At 39.5% G+C, this 15,339-nt stretch overlaps 1 protein-coding gene across 5 annotated transcripts in view; it reads right to left on the bottom strand.

The window, feature by feature from the left end:
• gigyf2 (GRB10 interacting GYF protein 2) overlaps positions 1–12,928 on the bottom strand; it is a 42,827-nt gene extending 29,899 nt beyond the window's left edge. For 4 of the 5 annotated variants that reach the window (XM_065262342.2, XM_065262343.2, XM_065262345.2 and 1 more), the window contains exons 1-9: positions 12,821–12,928; positions 8,928–8,978; positions 4,232–4,370; positions 4,020–4,115; positions 3,533–3,641; positions 3,155–3,263; positions 2,948–2,988; positions 2,834–2,866; positions 2,564–2,728 (exon numbers count right to left, since the gene is read on the bottom strand). In XM_065262342.2, coding sequence (XP_065118414.1) covers positions 2,564–2,728; positions 2,834–2,866; positions 2,948–2,988; positions 3,155–3,263; positions 3,533–3,641; positions 4,020–4,115; positions 4,232–4,370; positions 8,928–8,965 — 730 coding nt within the window. In that variant the 5' untranslated portion in view covers positions 8,966–8,978; positions 12,821–12,928. Of the gene's footprint in view, positions 1–2,563; positions 2,729–2,833; positions 2,867–2,947; positions 2,989–3,154; positions 3,264–3,532; positions 3,642–4,019; positions 4,116–4,231; positions 4,371–8,927; positions 8,979–12,820 lie in introns of those variants that run through there. The other variant, XM_065262346.2, reaches the window with a different exon arrangement.
• Between the last annotated feature and the right edge of the window lie 2,411 nt (positions 12,929–15,339).

Below are 15,339 nucleotides of genomic sequence, written 5' to 3'. Positions count from 1 at the left end.
TGTTTCCATTGGTCGTATTTTCAATCTTCAATGTCATACGGTGCAATTTGGCGGGTAATGGAAACGCAGCTATTGTTGTGTAAGGGTCAGTCAGCGCTATTGCGCTAAAGCACATGTGCATTCTCAAGCGTGCCTCCGGTTTCTATGCCGATAACAACTGGCTCTTGTTTTGAACTTCACGACCATGCGCTGCACTTTCTATCTGTCATTTTTTATAATAATATTATTAATGAATCATTTTTTATATCTAAAATGTTTGCTCAGAGAGCACAGAGATGGTAGCAAATAAGCAATGCTAATGTCAAGCCCATTGCACTGAACACGCAATTATAGCTTAAGCGGGCAAACAATTCTTATGTCAAGATGTACAAAACACAAAGCTGTAAAGTCAAGTCACCCAGCACCGTAAAGCAAGTAGAGTTTTGAATCTGAAATAATAAGTGGATTGATCTGCAAGAGAGGAATAGTAAGAGAGGCCCTTTTACTGCTTCTTCTCCATCTAATAGAAAGCTACATAACCCATCACATTTATAATATATAGACCTACATTGGCTGCGTCCAAATACCCACAACACTTGTGGTCTTTGCCACCTAAGAGCTCGTACATGCTACAGGAAGTTAAGTGAGCAAGACTGTTGCATGTCTTAAACTGGCAAAACCTTTAACACCCACTAAACCCACATAAACTTGAACACTGCTTCGGAGTATAGGGGGGTGCAACGGTTCAATTTACTCACGGTTCGGTGTGTGCCACGGTTTCGGTACGTTTCATTGTGTGTGTGTGTGTGTTTATGGGGACAAAAAAAGCTACTGTCAAATTCAAAGAAAATAAAATTATTGGGTTACAAACACCTAACACTTTCGCTTCTTTTCTAAAATAAAACCTAAAAAGTTTTTAACCTCTGCCAAAATCAATATGTTCACTTAAGAGTACATTATTATACTACATGTACCAACATCACTGTGCACTAGCTTAGAACATTGGGTTATTTTTATATTATATGCCACTATCTTCAAGTTTTTTCACAAGAAGATCAGTTTGTTAACATTTAATCACAGAAGGCAATGTGCTGTTTCAGGCTCACCAGAGATTGTGTGCTGGTGATGACGGCACAATAAGCGACTTGTCATATTACATGTATTGCTTTGACCATACGACACCCGCGGCAAGCGCATTTTCTTGAGCATTGCTGCAGTAGACCGCGGTGCACATGCATGCCAAACCGTGGGAGGATAACTGGGCTGTTAAGATTTTTTACCGAAAACCATTATACCTGTAGTATTGAAGGTTAACGCCGGTTTCACACCGCAAGAGTGAGCAGTGTGTATGCGTAGCGTGAGCAGCGCATGAGGAAAGTGTTTGCTGCACGCGGCCATTGTGCTTTCACACCGCCTGCGTTTGCAATGCATACTGTGCAGTTTAATATCAGTATAAAAATCTCTAGTTCGCATTACTTTATTTTACATGCATCTATGCGCAAAAGATATAGACACAATTATAGACATAAAAAGCACATCTTAAATCTGTTTCTATAAAAGTTTACAATAAAAAAATTCACTCAGTGATTGACAGCATGAAGCAGTCGATCGTGTTTCCGCTTCAACAGTTTAAGCATAAGATTTAGATTTATAGATGTATCCGTTTCTCTGAAGATTATTATGATAGATGAGGACTCATTTAGTGCAGGGCAAAAGGAAGAGTTTTTAACAGGTGCAAATAATTCTGCTTCTGAAAGTTTCACAAGTGTATACAAGTTTCACAAGTGTAGATAATAATCTTTAAGTTCAGCAAATGTTTGTGTGTTCATTTTATTTTGTGAAAAACTCAAGAAAATTTTTTTTTGGGTGCAAATAGCCACCACCTGGATTGACATTTTTACATTTTTCTACATGCACGCTTGGGATCTTCACACCTACTAGAACACTTGGGCCAAATACAGGAAAGTGCAAAGACCACAAGTGTGGGTATTTGGGGACATCCATTGCCTATCATTAATAAACTATAAATATTAAAGTAGAGTTTAATAGTCTCCCTACACCTCTCACAATGTTAATAAATCCCTTAAAAAGGGGTCATCTTCACAAGTACTGCTTCAAATATCAGTTCAAAAACAGTAAAGTGCAGTCAGCTTTCTTCCTGCCAAAAAGAAAGCAAAGAAAGTTTGGGATTGATGGATTCATGAATTAATATAAATGTTCAATAAATTAAAAAATTGGGTTATGGTCACACATTACTAGTTGTTTGTCACACGTATAGTAGACCATTTTTTGTTGGTGGGTAATGATGCCACCACAAGTATATTTCAGATCTGTGGGAAACACAAGTTGATTCCTGTAATACCATATGACATGATGCAATTGTGAAACATCAGCCTTTCACGTGCACGCCAAGATGAATAATCATCAACTACGTGTTTAAACCAGTGTTAAGAGAAAAATTTGAAAACCAGCATGATGAGACAGATTAACCCGGGTTGGATTAAGTTTTGGTTCCCTGGTACTTCAGATCCAGTATATCGCACTTGTAATGTATTATATTTTGCATAAAAGGCATGCAGCGCACCTGGACTCGGGGGACACCATCGCTCGGGTTCTCTGCGAGATCCCGCAAGCCTCCAGCCCCCGTCATCATCCTCTCCATTCTGCTCGTCTCGAGACGTACGCCAGTTGTCGCGTATAAACTCAACCTTTCGAGTGTTCCCAGCACTATCCTCATAGTTGGCCCGTACTTGAGAGGAAGAAGCAATGTACATTGTGAAGGCTTTGAAATTGTCCCACAGCTCAGAAATAACGTGACATCTATTTTCTAGGTCTGTTAGTGAAAATGACTTACCGTTATTGACTGGAAAATGGGCAGGTGCACCATCTGAAAACAGAGAAAGAGATTCAGTCAGCTAAGCTGAGATGCAAGCAAGTCGACTAACTACCCAAACACAAGCATACTAACCTGGATCTTTTCGACCTGGCTTTTCAAACCTTCTGTCTCCCCTGGACAAACCAAAAGGAGAAAAATGTGTGTTATGAGGGTAACCTAGACCAACAATATACTTAATCTATTACGTTTTACTGACGTTTAGTAGGGGTGCAAATTGTTTGGGTTATATGCTGTGGGGAGTCAGTTTTTTTACATAAAGCATGTGAAGGCTTTACAAACCTCTCCTCCCAACTCTGAGAACGATGCATCTCTCGCCCTCCACGACCAAAACCTCCCTCCACATCATCGAAGCTTCTTTGGTAAAATCCTCCATCACCTCTACCCCTTCCTGTCGATCAAACTCAAGATTAAATCAAGAACATGCAAGGCTTACAGAGTACATCGACTTAATGCAAATGAGAAATTCAATGCACACATCTGAATAACCAGGCAGGAAGGATCATGTACTCAGAAAAGTCAGCTGGGACACAACTCTGCACTATGCTCCGGATTAACCAAAAGCGCAGCATTTCCGCTGTAATAAATTTATTTAGCATGCTGTGCTTCCTTTGAACAGAAAAAAAAAAAAGAAAATCCTGTGGTTGAACTGCAGCTCACCTCGCCCCCGCGAGGTACTCCGTCCTCTGGGTGCCCCCGCCACTGTACCCCCTCCCCTTCCCATCAGACGGAGAACTGCCGCACTGTTTACAGACATGGAGAAATTTCTCTGTGGAGAGAAACAGAGAGACAGACACGGCATCAGACTGGCTTGCGTGACAGCGAGGCCGAGTGTGGGAGTGCTTTCCTTAACTTTCGACCACAGCATGCGCCAAAACAAGAACATCAAATAATCTGCAAAAATCAAAGGGCACTATTTGAATATGCAGGCACAGCTTTGTAGTCCAAGTGTCACACAAACAAATTTTGTACTGAAGAGGGAAAAGATTTGAGAAACCACATTTCCGACTACTCATTTATTTATACAACTGTAATTGCTGTGTGAATATATAAACCACCTTTAAGCAGCATTCAAATATTTATGTCGTATAAACCTCTTAAGAAATAAGACATTCGACTTCTACGTATGATCTGGTTGAACACTAACCTGTTCCTCCTCTGTAAATGGAACTAACGCCAACGGCGGCAGGGGTTCCTCTTGTAAAATAGGTAGAAATTCCTTATCATGAAGATCTACAGGAACCTACAACAAGAAGTAAATATGAAACATCAAATGGCAATACCATTTGCATTCACAAACTAAACGTACTCCTGATCCAAACTAAACAGAAAGGAAGCAGAGGCAATCAGTGTCCTCACCAGGTTATCCTTTACATAAAGTGCTAGCATCTCTTCTCTTCCATAACGATAGTCTGCGAGTTTATACTTTGGCATTGCGGGAGAGAGCGGAGGGGAGGCCACGCTACTGCTACCCACGCCTCCAGACAGGGCGCGAAGCCTGGGACACAGAGGAGAGAATTTGACATAAATGTAACATGCAACAAAAGAAGCATTTTACAAAGTTCCTTGGCTTACAGAAATAACTATGACAACATTGGTAAATTATTAACAGAGTCTGTGATTCTGTAATTTTTTAATAAATTATAATTAAATACAAGTCAAAATAATGCCTGAAGTAGGGCAGTCACGATTATGAAATTCTTTTTACTGCCTAATAAATTGTGACGATTAATTGCCTGTTTTATGGCTTTGATGTTTGATTCTCAGAGATTTTTTGTTTGTTCATGAAATCATTTTCACACATTGTTGTGATTATTTAATTATTTTGCAAGGTTTACCTGGCAGTAAATATGAATACACAACACATATTTAAAAGTAATTATTTAATGAATATATCAAAAAGTGAAAAACAAATACCTAAATTTGAAACTGCCGTTTTGAAATTGTATTTTTTACTTGGCAATTCATACTGCTTATCAAAGTTTTGCAGCATTTCTTTAAATGTGGTTTTTCTGTTGTAATAAAATGGCTTTGCAATGTATCGCGTTACACTGTCAGTCAAGGAGCGCCATTAAATATGGTCTCGTTTATGCAGGCGCTGCAGCTCCCCCTTGTGGTTTTTAGAGAGAAATGCAATCATTGTGGTGATCTGAAATCATCACGATGAGGTCAAACAATCACGATTAGACGATTATTTAATCATTGTGACACCCCTACCTGACAGCCATGTTCAACTCACACAGCAACCTTGAAACATATTCAAGGTGTCACAATAGCCTCTTTCACACAGTAATTCTAGTAAATTACCATGAATTTACCAGAATGAATTTACCAGTAAATACAAAAATGTGCTGTTCACACATGCAGTGACGTTTCGTCTTTTTACCAGTAAGACATCATTCACACATTAGTATCAAAATACCGGTAAACTTGGAGAGAAAGCGGAAGTTACCTGTAGCACGCGGCCGGGAGCTCCGTGTCATATTTGTACACAATGGCGGGTTATGACCTTATATCGTTGGTCCGTATTTTGTTGTTTTCACATCTGTGGCAAACAGTCGCAAAGTTGCTCGTGACCAAACAACATTGCGTTAGGCGGCGTCAAACGGAACCTGTGTTTGCACATTAGGCTTCACCGAGGGTGTGCTAAGGACGTCGACAATTTGGCAAATATATGGTAAGCTGTTTTAAACAACTTAGAAGAAACGTGGATGTTAACTTCAGTTGTGCTCGACTTTTAAGCAGCATGGGTGTGGAAACGAACGTAAACAGTGCGGTGGTAAACGCGACATCTGTTTAAAAACGTTCTGATTGGCCCGATCTGTCGGCGCGGTCTGACGTCGTCCGTTCAAAATGCCGGTAATCCTATATTTTTCGTTCACACATAGCGCTTACCGGTAAATTACTGGTAATCTTACAACCTGTCTTACTGGTAAATTGGGAGCACTGATTTACCGGAAAGGTTCTGTTCACACATGACATGTTAACTGCAATTTACCAGTAAATTACCAGTAAAGACTGTATGTGTGAAAGGGACTAATGACAATATAGTAACAATACAGCATTAAGTGGTGCATGTATTGAGATATTTAGTTGGCAATACTTCAGGTTGCACAATTCCAGGAATTTTTAAGGCTGGAAACTTTCGTTGGGAATTAACGAGAATATATGGGAATTTTAGGAAAAAAGTGCCTATAAAAGGGAACTTAAATAAAGTTTAAAAAAAAAACTTTAAAACAACAAGATTTAATGCAATTTCAGTAGAATTTCTACCCTGCAGATTCCTCAGTCACATGCACACAGCAAACTGCTTACTGAAGAGCCATTAAGGCCACAACCCATGCATGTACTTGCATTCTTACATAACATGCACAGATAATTTCTTAAAGCCAGTAAATCAGATACCTAAATGTAAGATAGCAATATTTCATTACAAATTTATAAGGCTAGCTATCATGTACATGTCAGCATACATTTTGCTAGCTAGTTTTCTGTTATTGTACATTACTGTACCACCAAAAAGTTTGGACACATTAAGTCTCTTATGCTCATCAAGCCTGCATTTATCTGCATTTTATTTTGATATACTGGATTTTTGAGCAAATAAATCTAGGGATGCACCGATACCGATATCGGCCTCGATACCACATTTTCTAAAGTACTCGTACTCGTTAAAAGTCCCCCGATACCACGGTCTGAGAAATGTCTATGTTTGAGCGGCGTGTAAGGGGTTAATGCCTTGTGTTGTCCAAAGAGGCAGAGTTTACAACAAACTGAAAAACTAGGCCTTTGTTTGTTTTTTGTTAAATTATATGATTAAAGCTGTTACCTGTAAATTTAAATCATGTTTTTTTATTAAGTACTCGGTATCGGTATGTACTGAAATGCAAGTACTCGTACTCGTACTCCAAAAAAGTGGTATCAGTGCATCCCTACATAAATCCATGGCTTGATGAGAAGTATCAGGATTCTTCAAATATTATATTACCTTGCGTGCATATCTGCTTACGACCAAAACAAAATGTTTATTTATGTTTGTAAATTATATAGTATTTATACCACAGGTCTGTTGAATGCTGTATTCTGATTGGCTGAGAAATGTTCCGTGGGTATGCATTAATTTCTGATAACTGCACAACTAACTTGTCAAATGTCTTAAAAATAGGCACCAGAGCAATGTTTGTGGTAACCGTGGTATAAGGGGAATAATTGACTCCGGTCCTTTGAATTAGTTGAAAATAATGCACACCCACGGTGTAATGCATTGCACCTTGGGTGTGCATTATTTTCTTATAATTCAATGGCTCATCGTCAATTATTCCTTACATATAAATTACCCCAAATTTCCAAATAATTCCCATAAATTCCAATTAAGTTTCCAATTGGGAATTTTCCAAAATTCCCCAGATTAAGTTCCCATGAAAAATTTCTAGAAATTTTACCAAAAACTTTACGCTCCTTTGCAACCCTAGCAATACTGCATCGATTCTCCAAAAAAAGGGCAATATCTTTGTATCTCTAAACTTAAACAGTGACAGGAAATACTAGCATAGCGGTGCCTATGCCATATAAATGTCCATATATAACAGCAGTTTTTACTTTGAGTAGTGGACAGACAAGCACAACTGAAACTTGTATTTGTTAAAGGACTTTACCTTTGTACAATAACTAACTTTGTTATCCGAGAACTTGTTATAGGTGCTTGTCTGATGGCACACGAAATACCCATAAAATGTGTAAAGTTTGAATGCACTGTATGTTTCTATAGATAAAGGCCTTTATTAAAACCATATGCAAAGGAATGTAAGTGTAGACAATTATAAAAAACACAAATGTTTACAGTGATTTTTGTAATACAGTCATGAGAGCTAGTAATTAAACCTGGAACACTCCTAAAGTTACAGAAAGCAAACCTTACATTTACATTTATGCATATGGCAGTTGCTTTTATTCAAAGCAACTTATGGTGTTTTTCCACAGCAGAGCACATCTCTCTGTAATGGGGTTTTCCACTGTTTACAATACCTAGTACTTTTTTTTTAGTACCACCTTGGTTGAGGTTCCAAGCGAGCCATATCGATACTAAAACGTGATGTGTAACCCTGCAGATCACTGATTGGTCAGAGAGAATTGCCACTACCAACGTTATTGCCATTGGTATGCTCCACTGCTCATGTGTTTTACGTTTGTTTGTGGCGCATTTACGATAATGTCATGGCCGTAGAGGTGGCACAACTATAGGTCAAAAATCCCACCCACAGTGAATCAGTACTAAACTGCAGTAAAAAAGCGAACAGAAAATGGAATGGAAAAGTGCATTGAAAATATAATTAATCAGCTTGTGAGTTCCCTGAGAATTGAAACTCACTGCTATCGCCACTCTCCACCAGTTGGGCTAGCAATGTTGAATAAGGCCGTGTACACACCATTAGCCAAAAGCATAAAATTAGGGGTGGGTCATGACCACCGCGGTGGTGCATTGCCACCGCAGTGGTGAAGTGCCACCGGCGGTTGTGTGACGTCACATATCAGGTGAATGATTAAACAAAATAATAAGTAAAAATTGCAGTTTTTTGTACACGTGAATTAATAATAACAAAAGTTGTACAGTAATTTATAGCCTAAGATACAAATTTATAACATTGTTTTATGTTAATACACAAATCTCCACTACATTACCATGTATGGTGTTTCCACTAAACTGGTGGATTTTAGCATAACTCAGCACGTTGGAGTTTAGCATGTCACTGTGTTGTGCGTCTGCGTTCGTTTCTTTTGGTCTCCAGTGACAATACATACACGTACGTTTGTCTTTTGTTGTGAAATTAAATTTTTACCAGGTTAAAGTCGCGTGCATCAGGAAGCGCATTTAGTGAAACGTTATTTTCTTTTACACCATTTAATCCACCCTAACCCCCCCCCCCCCCCCATGGACCCCACCAACGCAACACCGGCGGTTGTTGTTGATGGTTCCACCGCGGTGGTAAAAATTTGCCACCGTCACAGCCCTACATAAAATTAGAAAAATCATGTAGCAGACAAAAATAAAACTCACCATTCTGGTCCAAAGTTGAGTGTCTGGGTTTCTGCCATTTTCCTTAAAAGTCTGAAGAAAATAAAAATGTCATAAACATTTAATTAAATGCAGCACAATAAAACTGCTCTCAAAACTCCATAAATAAGCCAAACAGCAAAAATATAAGTCACATGATTGAATTATGTGTAAATGCACACCAAACTGCCATGCATTCGTGCACTTTCACTGTCTATGAACACCATTGAGAAACTAAAGGCACAACCCCTTTGTTGGAATTGCAAATACAGACAATCATAACAAACTCAAAGGCCAAGGGGATAAACACACACAGACAGCTCTTCTGACATTTCATTAGCTGGGTTTCCATCACCATAATTTTATGCAAATCACATAACAAAGAAGTGATGGAAACAGCAAGTTTCTAATAAAAATCCCTTAATTGGCAAAAAGTTTTTACGCTCGCTTGAGGTGATTTTTGACTTACGCGAAAAAGAGTAGATGGGAGATGGAAACGCATTTGCTGAATAAATTCTTACGTAACAAACATTAAACCCATGTGACTGATCGGCTAAGCTGTCGTTGTCTTTACCATGTATGGGGCTCGATGCCCTTGCTGCTAGTGCCTGTCGCTTGGTAGCAGAGCGCAGGGATCTAAAGGGTACATAAGTGAATAAGTGAGTAAAGGTAAGGGGGTGCTGACCCAGGTTTTAAAGGCCAAGAGCAGATTTGATGCGAGCTGCTATAGGAAGCCAGTGTAACTTGACAATAAGAAGAGTGACGTGCGCCATCTTTGGCACAATGAAGACCACTCTTGCTGCTGCATTCTGGATGATCTGTAGGAGTTTGGTTGTGGAGGCTGAGAGTCAAGCCATAACGAATTGCAATAAGTGCTTGGACTAGGAGCATGCTCAGATAGGAAAGGTCTAATTTTTCTAATGTTGTAGAGGATGGGACACACCCAAAAATATTCAACAATACAGAAACAAAACTAAGGGCGCACTCACATTATCCAAACCTTCCAAACCATGCCCCAACACGATTGTCCCCCTCCCTACTCCCCAGATGCTCACAGTCACACTGTACTTTTATCGATCCGAGCACGCTCTCGTTATTAAGATGCGATTGTTTTTAAAAAAGCAGGAAGTAAAGCGCTCTCTTAACACTGGAACCCATCTTAAAGTTATGTCTTTCTTTTTTATTCGGAGTCGTTTGATGTGCGATTACAGACTGCCCTCTCACACGTCATCATATTGCTTAGTTGATCTGTCATCAAAAGTTTTTTACGGAGACAGATGAAGGTTAGTGGTTGCGCAATTGATGTCTTTTGAATTGCGTTCACACCATAGACTTCCGCGTCTGACCCAAGTGAACCACAGTCCAGCCCACCTCTGCAACCCGGCCGGGGTGCGATTAAGCATTCCGCACCCGGGCATGGTACAGAGCGATCCCACTAGTCAAATGAAACCAGGCTTTGGGGTTCAAATGCGCCCGAGCGCGGTTTGGTTTGGATAGCGTGAGGACACTTAAGGGCTCGTTATAGTTGTGCGTAGGTCCTATGGCGTAGCCGCGAGGAAGTAGGTTCCGCATAGGTTTTCATTTATACTTTTGCTTAGTCGTCCGCTTTGATGTGCAAACACAAACACACACCGCTGGTAGGCAGTAACCACGCATGTAACCACAGTAGCAGCGCGAGTTAACCCACAAACGAAGAAGAAACAGCAACTTGTTGTGTATGATTTGAGAAGACCAGACATAAACAGCGACTTATGTTGCACTCCTCAACTTGGCTCAACTTTGTTTTCACTGTCGCAAACGGAAAACCTATGACGCAGTTTTTTTACCTGACGGGAGGGGTTCTGGTGGACCAATCACAGCGCTTGTGGTCCGTGTAGATCTGACACGCTGTTAAAATTTTTGCAAGGTGCACGTCAGGCTACGGATAGGCTACGGCGTAGAGCTTATGCATGACTATAAATCGGGTTTTAGAGAGAAAGTGGGTGACCCACGGTGGATTCACTGGTGCTTATGAAATTACAGAAATTACATTTAATTTATTATGAGTGGATAATTTAACATGTTTCTCCATCACACTCTAACATGCGGGAGTTCAGGGTTAACCACACCCACTTATTTTTACATTCCACAGAATAGACCAATCTGTTAGGTCTGACATTTATTTTCAACATAACTGAACATACCATCATACCGCCCAGCCCTAACATGCAGTAAATGATTTTCACAAACTTATAGCAATTTACATACTACGTTTTCAGCTTATTCTAGAAGTAACACCTACCATGCTGCACCTTATGTGTGTGTGTATATACCCCCTAACTGTGACAAGAGCTATTTTAGGAACTCTCCAAAATAGGAAGGGCATTCTCAGATATCTGTACAACCTAGGGCTTCCCTTATTAAATATAGTCCAACTAACTTTTTAATCCATCGGCGTCTCTGTCTCTAAACAGATCAAACTTGCATAAAAGTGCCAAATGAAATGGAAGTGTCATATTACAGTATCACCACAACCTTGAAGTTTTCCAAGAAAATATGTTGTTGCTTTGATTTTATCTGTAAGTAAAGGTGTCATTCATTCCATTATATGGACCTCATATACAGCAGCTATAGAAAATGTCTATGCAAATAATCAGGAGTGACTTACCGCAACTGGGATTTAAACCACGTGTTCGCGTAATGACTCAAGTTGATCTGGATTACACGCGCTTTTAGCAACAAAACGCTTTTAAAATGTTAAACAAACTTGACTACAAGAAAAAAACGCCTAAAATTGCATTTTGATCCGTTTACGTGGTAGTTACCCACCAAATTTTGCAATTGCTCGATTGCACGAGTCGCTGTTACCGTAATTTACATGAGGTGCCCAAACAGACACGCATGAGTATTTGTTTAATACCAGTCCCGAAAAGACAAACAGCCAAACACAAAACACAAGTCACTACGCCTAGTTTGGGTTGCAAACAGACAGTAATGTCTCATTCCGATTCAGAAAACGCGTTTAGCTGTGGGACACGTGAATGAAATACAGGAAAGCTTTAGATTTCAAATTCAAAGATCGCACAAAATTAAAAGACAACCACTGCAACGTATAAGCAATATATAACGTATTAAAGGCAGAAAGATTATAAACGATACTGTAGGAACATTATAATAAATCAGACGTGGACATACAAGTCTGTTGTAAAGATGTTAAAAGTATATAAGTTATAAGTGACTGACCAACATCTCATCGACAACATTTGAGAGGATACTTGGAAAAACACCCATAAATGAACCATATGTCGAATGGTCTCCTCATAAACGATTGTAATCGATACAGTACATAAACCAGATCACAATCACTAAATACTTTACCACACTTAAATCTTTTGTTGTCAATTTATACTTCCGTGAATCAAACGTTTTTAGATATCCTATAAAGGTGTATTATAGACAGTTGAAGCATAATAAACGTAAGTTAATGCAAGCTGTGGCTAACGCTGGATATTTCACTTTCTGACTTCTAACATTTGAAAACTTTGTTTTAATAAATCACATGCACTGGTAAGACTTAAACTAATTGCAAAATATATGAATAAAAGTCAATAAAAGCTTATAAGCACAGCGCTTGGCCGATCCAAGGAAAGGGTGTTAGTGAGTTGACACACGAGTTTTAATCCGTGCGGCCTTTCCGACCGCACCGCGCTTTCCTACAGCTGTCATCGGGCTCTTCGTTGCATACTAAACGGCGGGGCGGCCTAATCGAGCCCGGTGCTTCGAAACCTAACAGCCATGCGGGCTACAACAGCGTCGGTCTGCTACGTTTGGGTGAGTCTGTGTCACTGAGAATGGTCGTAGGAATAGTTACGATTTATTTTAGTACCAAACCATTTATGTCAGAGCCGCTGTCTTACCTCTACTTTTACTGACAGCGCTGAGTTTGTGTGCGAGTGGCGTCTCTCGATTCGTATCCACAAGATGGCGGAAATCGGGTCACGTGACAACACGTTGCCTGAAAAGTGTCCGGATGAGAGCGAGCGCGTGCGCGTGCGCGTGCTGACAGCAGCAGTTCTCTCTCGTGCTCGCGCTCACGCACATGATAAATTTGGAGTGGCATGATAAAAAGCAAAAAAGCATTTGCGGCTTAGCAGTGTGAAGTACAACAACAGTACTGCGAACACACTTAAAGGGGACATTCATCGGCATTATAAAGGACACACCCAAAAACGGTTTTTGCCCAAACTTACATAACGGCAATTTTAACATGTTATAATAAATTATCTGTGCGGTATTTTGAACTAAAACTTCACATACATAATCTGGGGACACCAACGATTTATTTTACATCTTAAAAAAGTATTGTGAAATATCACTGTTAATCAGTGTTGGGCAAGTTACTTCCAAAGTGTAATACATTATATATTACAAATTACTGTCATTTGAAAGTAATTAGTTACATTACAATATTACTGACTCTGAACTGTAATGAGTTACACTACTTTTGCGTTACTTTTGAGTTACTTTCATCAAAATAACAGAAGTATGACTAGGCATTATAAAAGGTTAAAATGCAGTTTATTGATGCTTATAAATCTAGAAGTTATGTGTTGGCCCTCGAGCTTTGAATAGGCACAGTGAAGACTTATGGCAAAAAAACAGTAACAATGACTGTCAGAGTCATAAACATAGACAAATGATCTGGTAAAAGTCTGGTAAATTATGGTAGACATACCAAACACAATAAAGCTAGAGCCCACTATAATGCAAACTATAGACTAATTACATGGCAAGACAGGCGACATCTTTACGAGGCTGAATCTAGCTTCTTATTCGCAGCTTCTTATTGACGCTTTTCGTTCCACCTTAAAAGACGCGACACTTCCGCGTTAGCAGTTTCTTTTTCACGCACAGCTTAGGGACCGTAGCGCATTATCTCTTATTCGTGCTGTTTTGAGTGATTATGTTTATTTTGTTACTGTGAGAGTAATATACATTTGCAAATAAACAGAATAACAGAGTTATGAAAGTAAACTGAGTGTCAGAATGTAAAGATACACGAAATATGTTAATGTAAAATTAAATTGTTAAACGTGTCATCTTTAGATTGCATTTATGAATGATCCCGATTTATATGTCTTTGTGATGTTTGTGTGGGTGCGTGCCTGCTTGCGTGTGTGTGTGTGTGTGTGTGTGTGTGTGTGTGTGTGTGTGTGTGTGTGTGTGTGTGTGCGCGCGCGTGCGGATGCGTGCTTGCGTGTGTGTGCGCGCTCAAGCGCGAGTGTGTGTGTGTGTGTGTGTGCGCGCGCGCGCGCGCGGGTGCGTGTGTGCTTGCGAGTGTGTGTGTGTGTGTGTGTGTGTGTGTGTGTGTGTTTATGTGCGCGCGAGTGTGTGTGTTTGTTTGAAGTTTGCAGATGACTCTAGAAATGATGAATCTACATACAGAAGAGAGGCTGGCTGCTTCAAACTGTGGACATGAGAGAAGATTTCTTGAAGAGCCCCTTTCACTCCCTCTCACCATTCTCAAATTTACTGTGCCAGAAAATTCGTCCCACAAGACATCTTCACCTTAAGCAGTTACACAGTAGCATATTTGCTCCGACCTTGCAGTTTTAAAGTGCAGTATTGCATATTGCAATATCCCACACTAGGGTTTAACAGGCTTAACTGTGTAAATACATTTGTGCAATGTACATTATATGCATTTTTATATACAGTACTTGTAGATATTTGTAAATAACTCTCTCACTTGCTTCTTATCTATGTTATTTGTTTTAATTTTCAATTTTACATTAAATGTCGCTTTTTGCTGTTTATGTATACTGTATGTCTGTAAGTACCAAACTAAAATTAATTTCTTGTGCATGTGTGCACAATTCGCAAATAAAGCTAATTTTGATTCTGGTTCTGATTCTTATTGTAGCTGTTTACACTTTACAAGATATAATGACAAAACAACAAATTCAATGTCCATTTATTATACAAATTATTCCTTATAACATAACACTCTCAAATCATTTTAAAGACCAATTGCATTGTCAGCTCAGTTGTAGGCACTATATCTGAGCTGCTTTTGGGGTGCGTTTAAACTTTCACTGCAGGGTCACACTCATTGCTCTTGTCTATCCTCATGAAAAAAGCAGACTTACTTACAGAAGCATTCTAAACTTATGATCCCATAAACTTGGCATTTTTGACAATACAGTTACAGACACTGCATTTCTAACCAAATTTGAAGTGCTATATCTCAGTTGCCCTCTGGGGTGCGTTTAAACTTTCACTGCAGGGTCACATTAAGTGCTCCTATCTATCACCATCCATATATCTCATTACCCTCTGGGGTGCGTTTAATATTTCACTACACAGCAGCATTTTAAAGTTATGGTCCCATAAACTTGGCCTTTTTGACAGTAAAGTTACAGACATTGCATAGTTT

This window comes from Paramisgurnus dabryanus, chromosome 6 (genome assembly GCF_030506205.2).
Source record: "Paramisgurnus dabryanus chromosome 6, PD_genome_1.1, whole genome shotgun sequence".
NCBI classification, from domain to species: domain Eukaryota; kingdom Metazoa; phylum Chordata; class Actinopteri; order Cypriniformes; family Cobitidae; genus Paramisgurnus; species Paramisgurnus dabryanus.
This window is presented reverse-complemented; position numbering and strand designations above follow the sequence as displayed.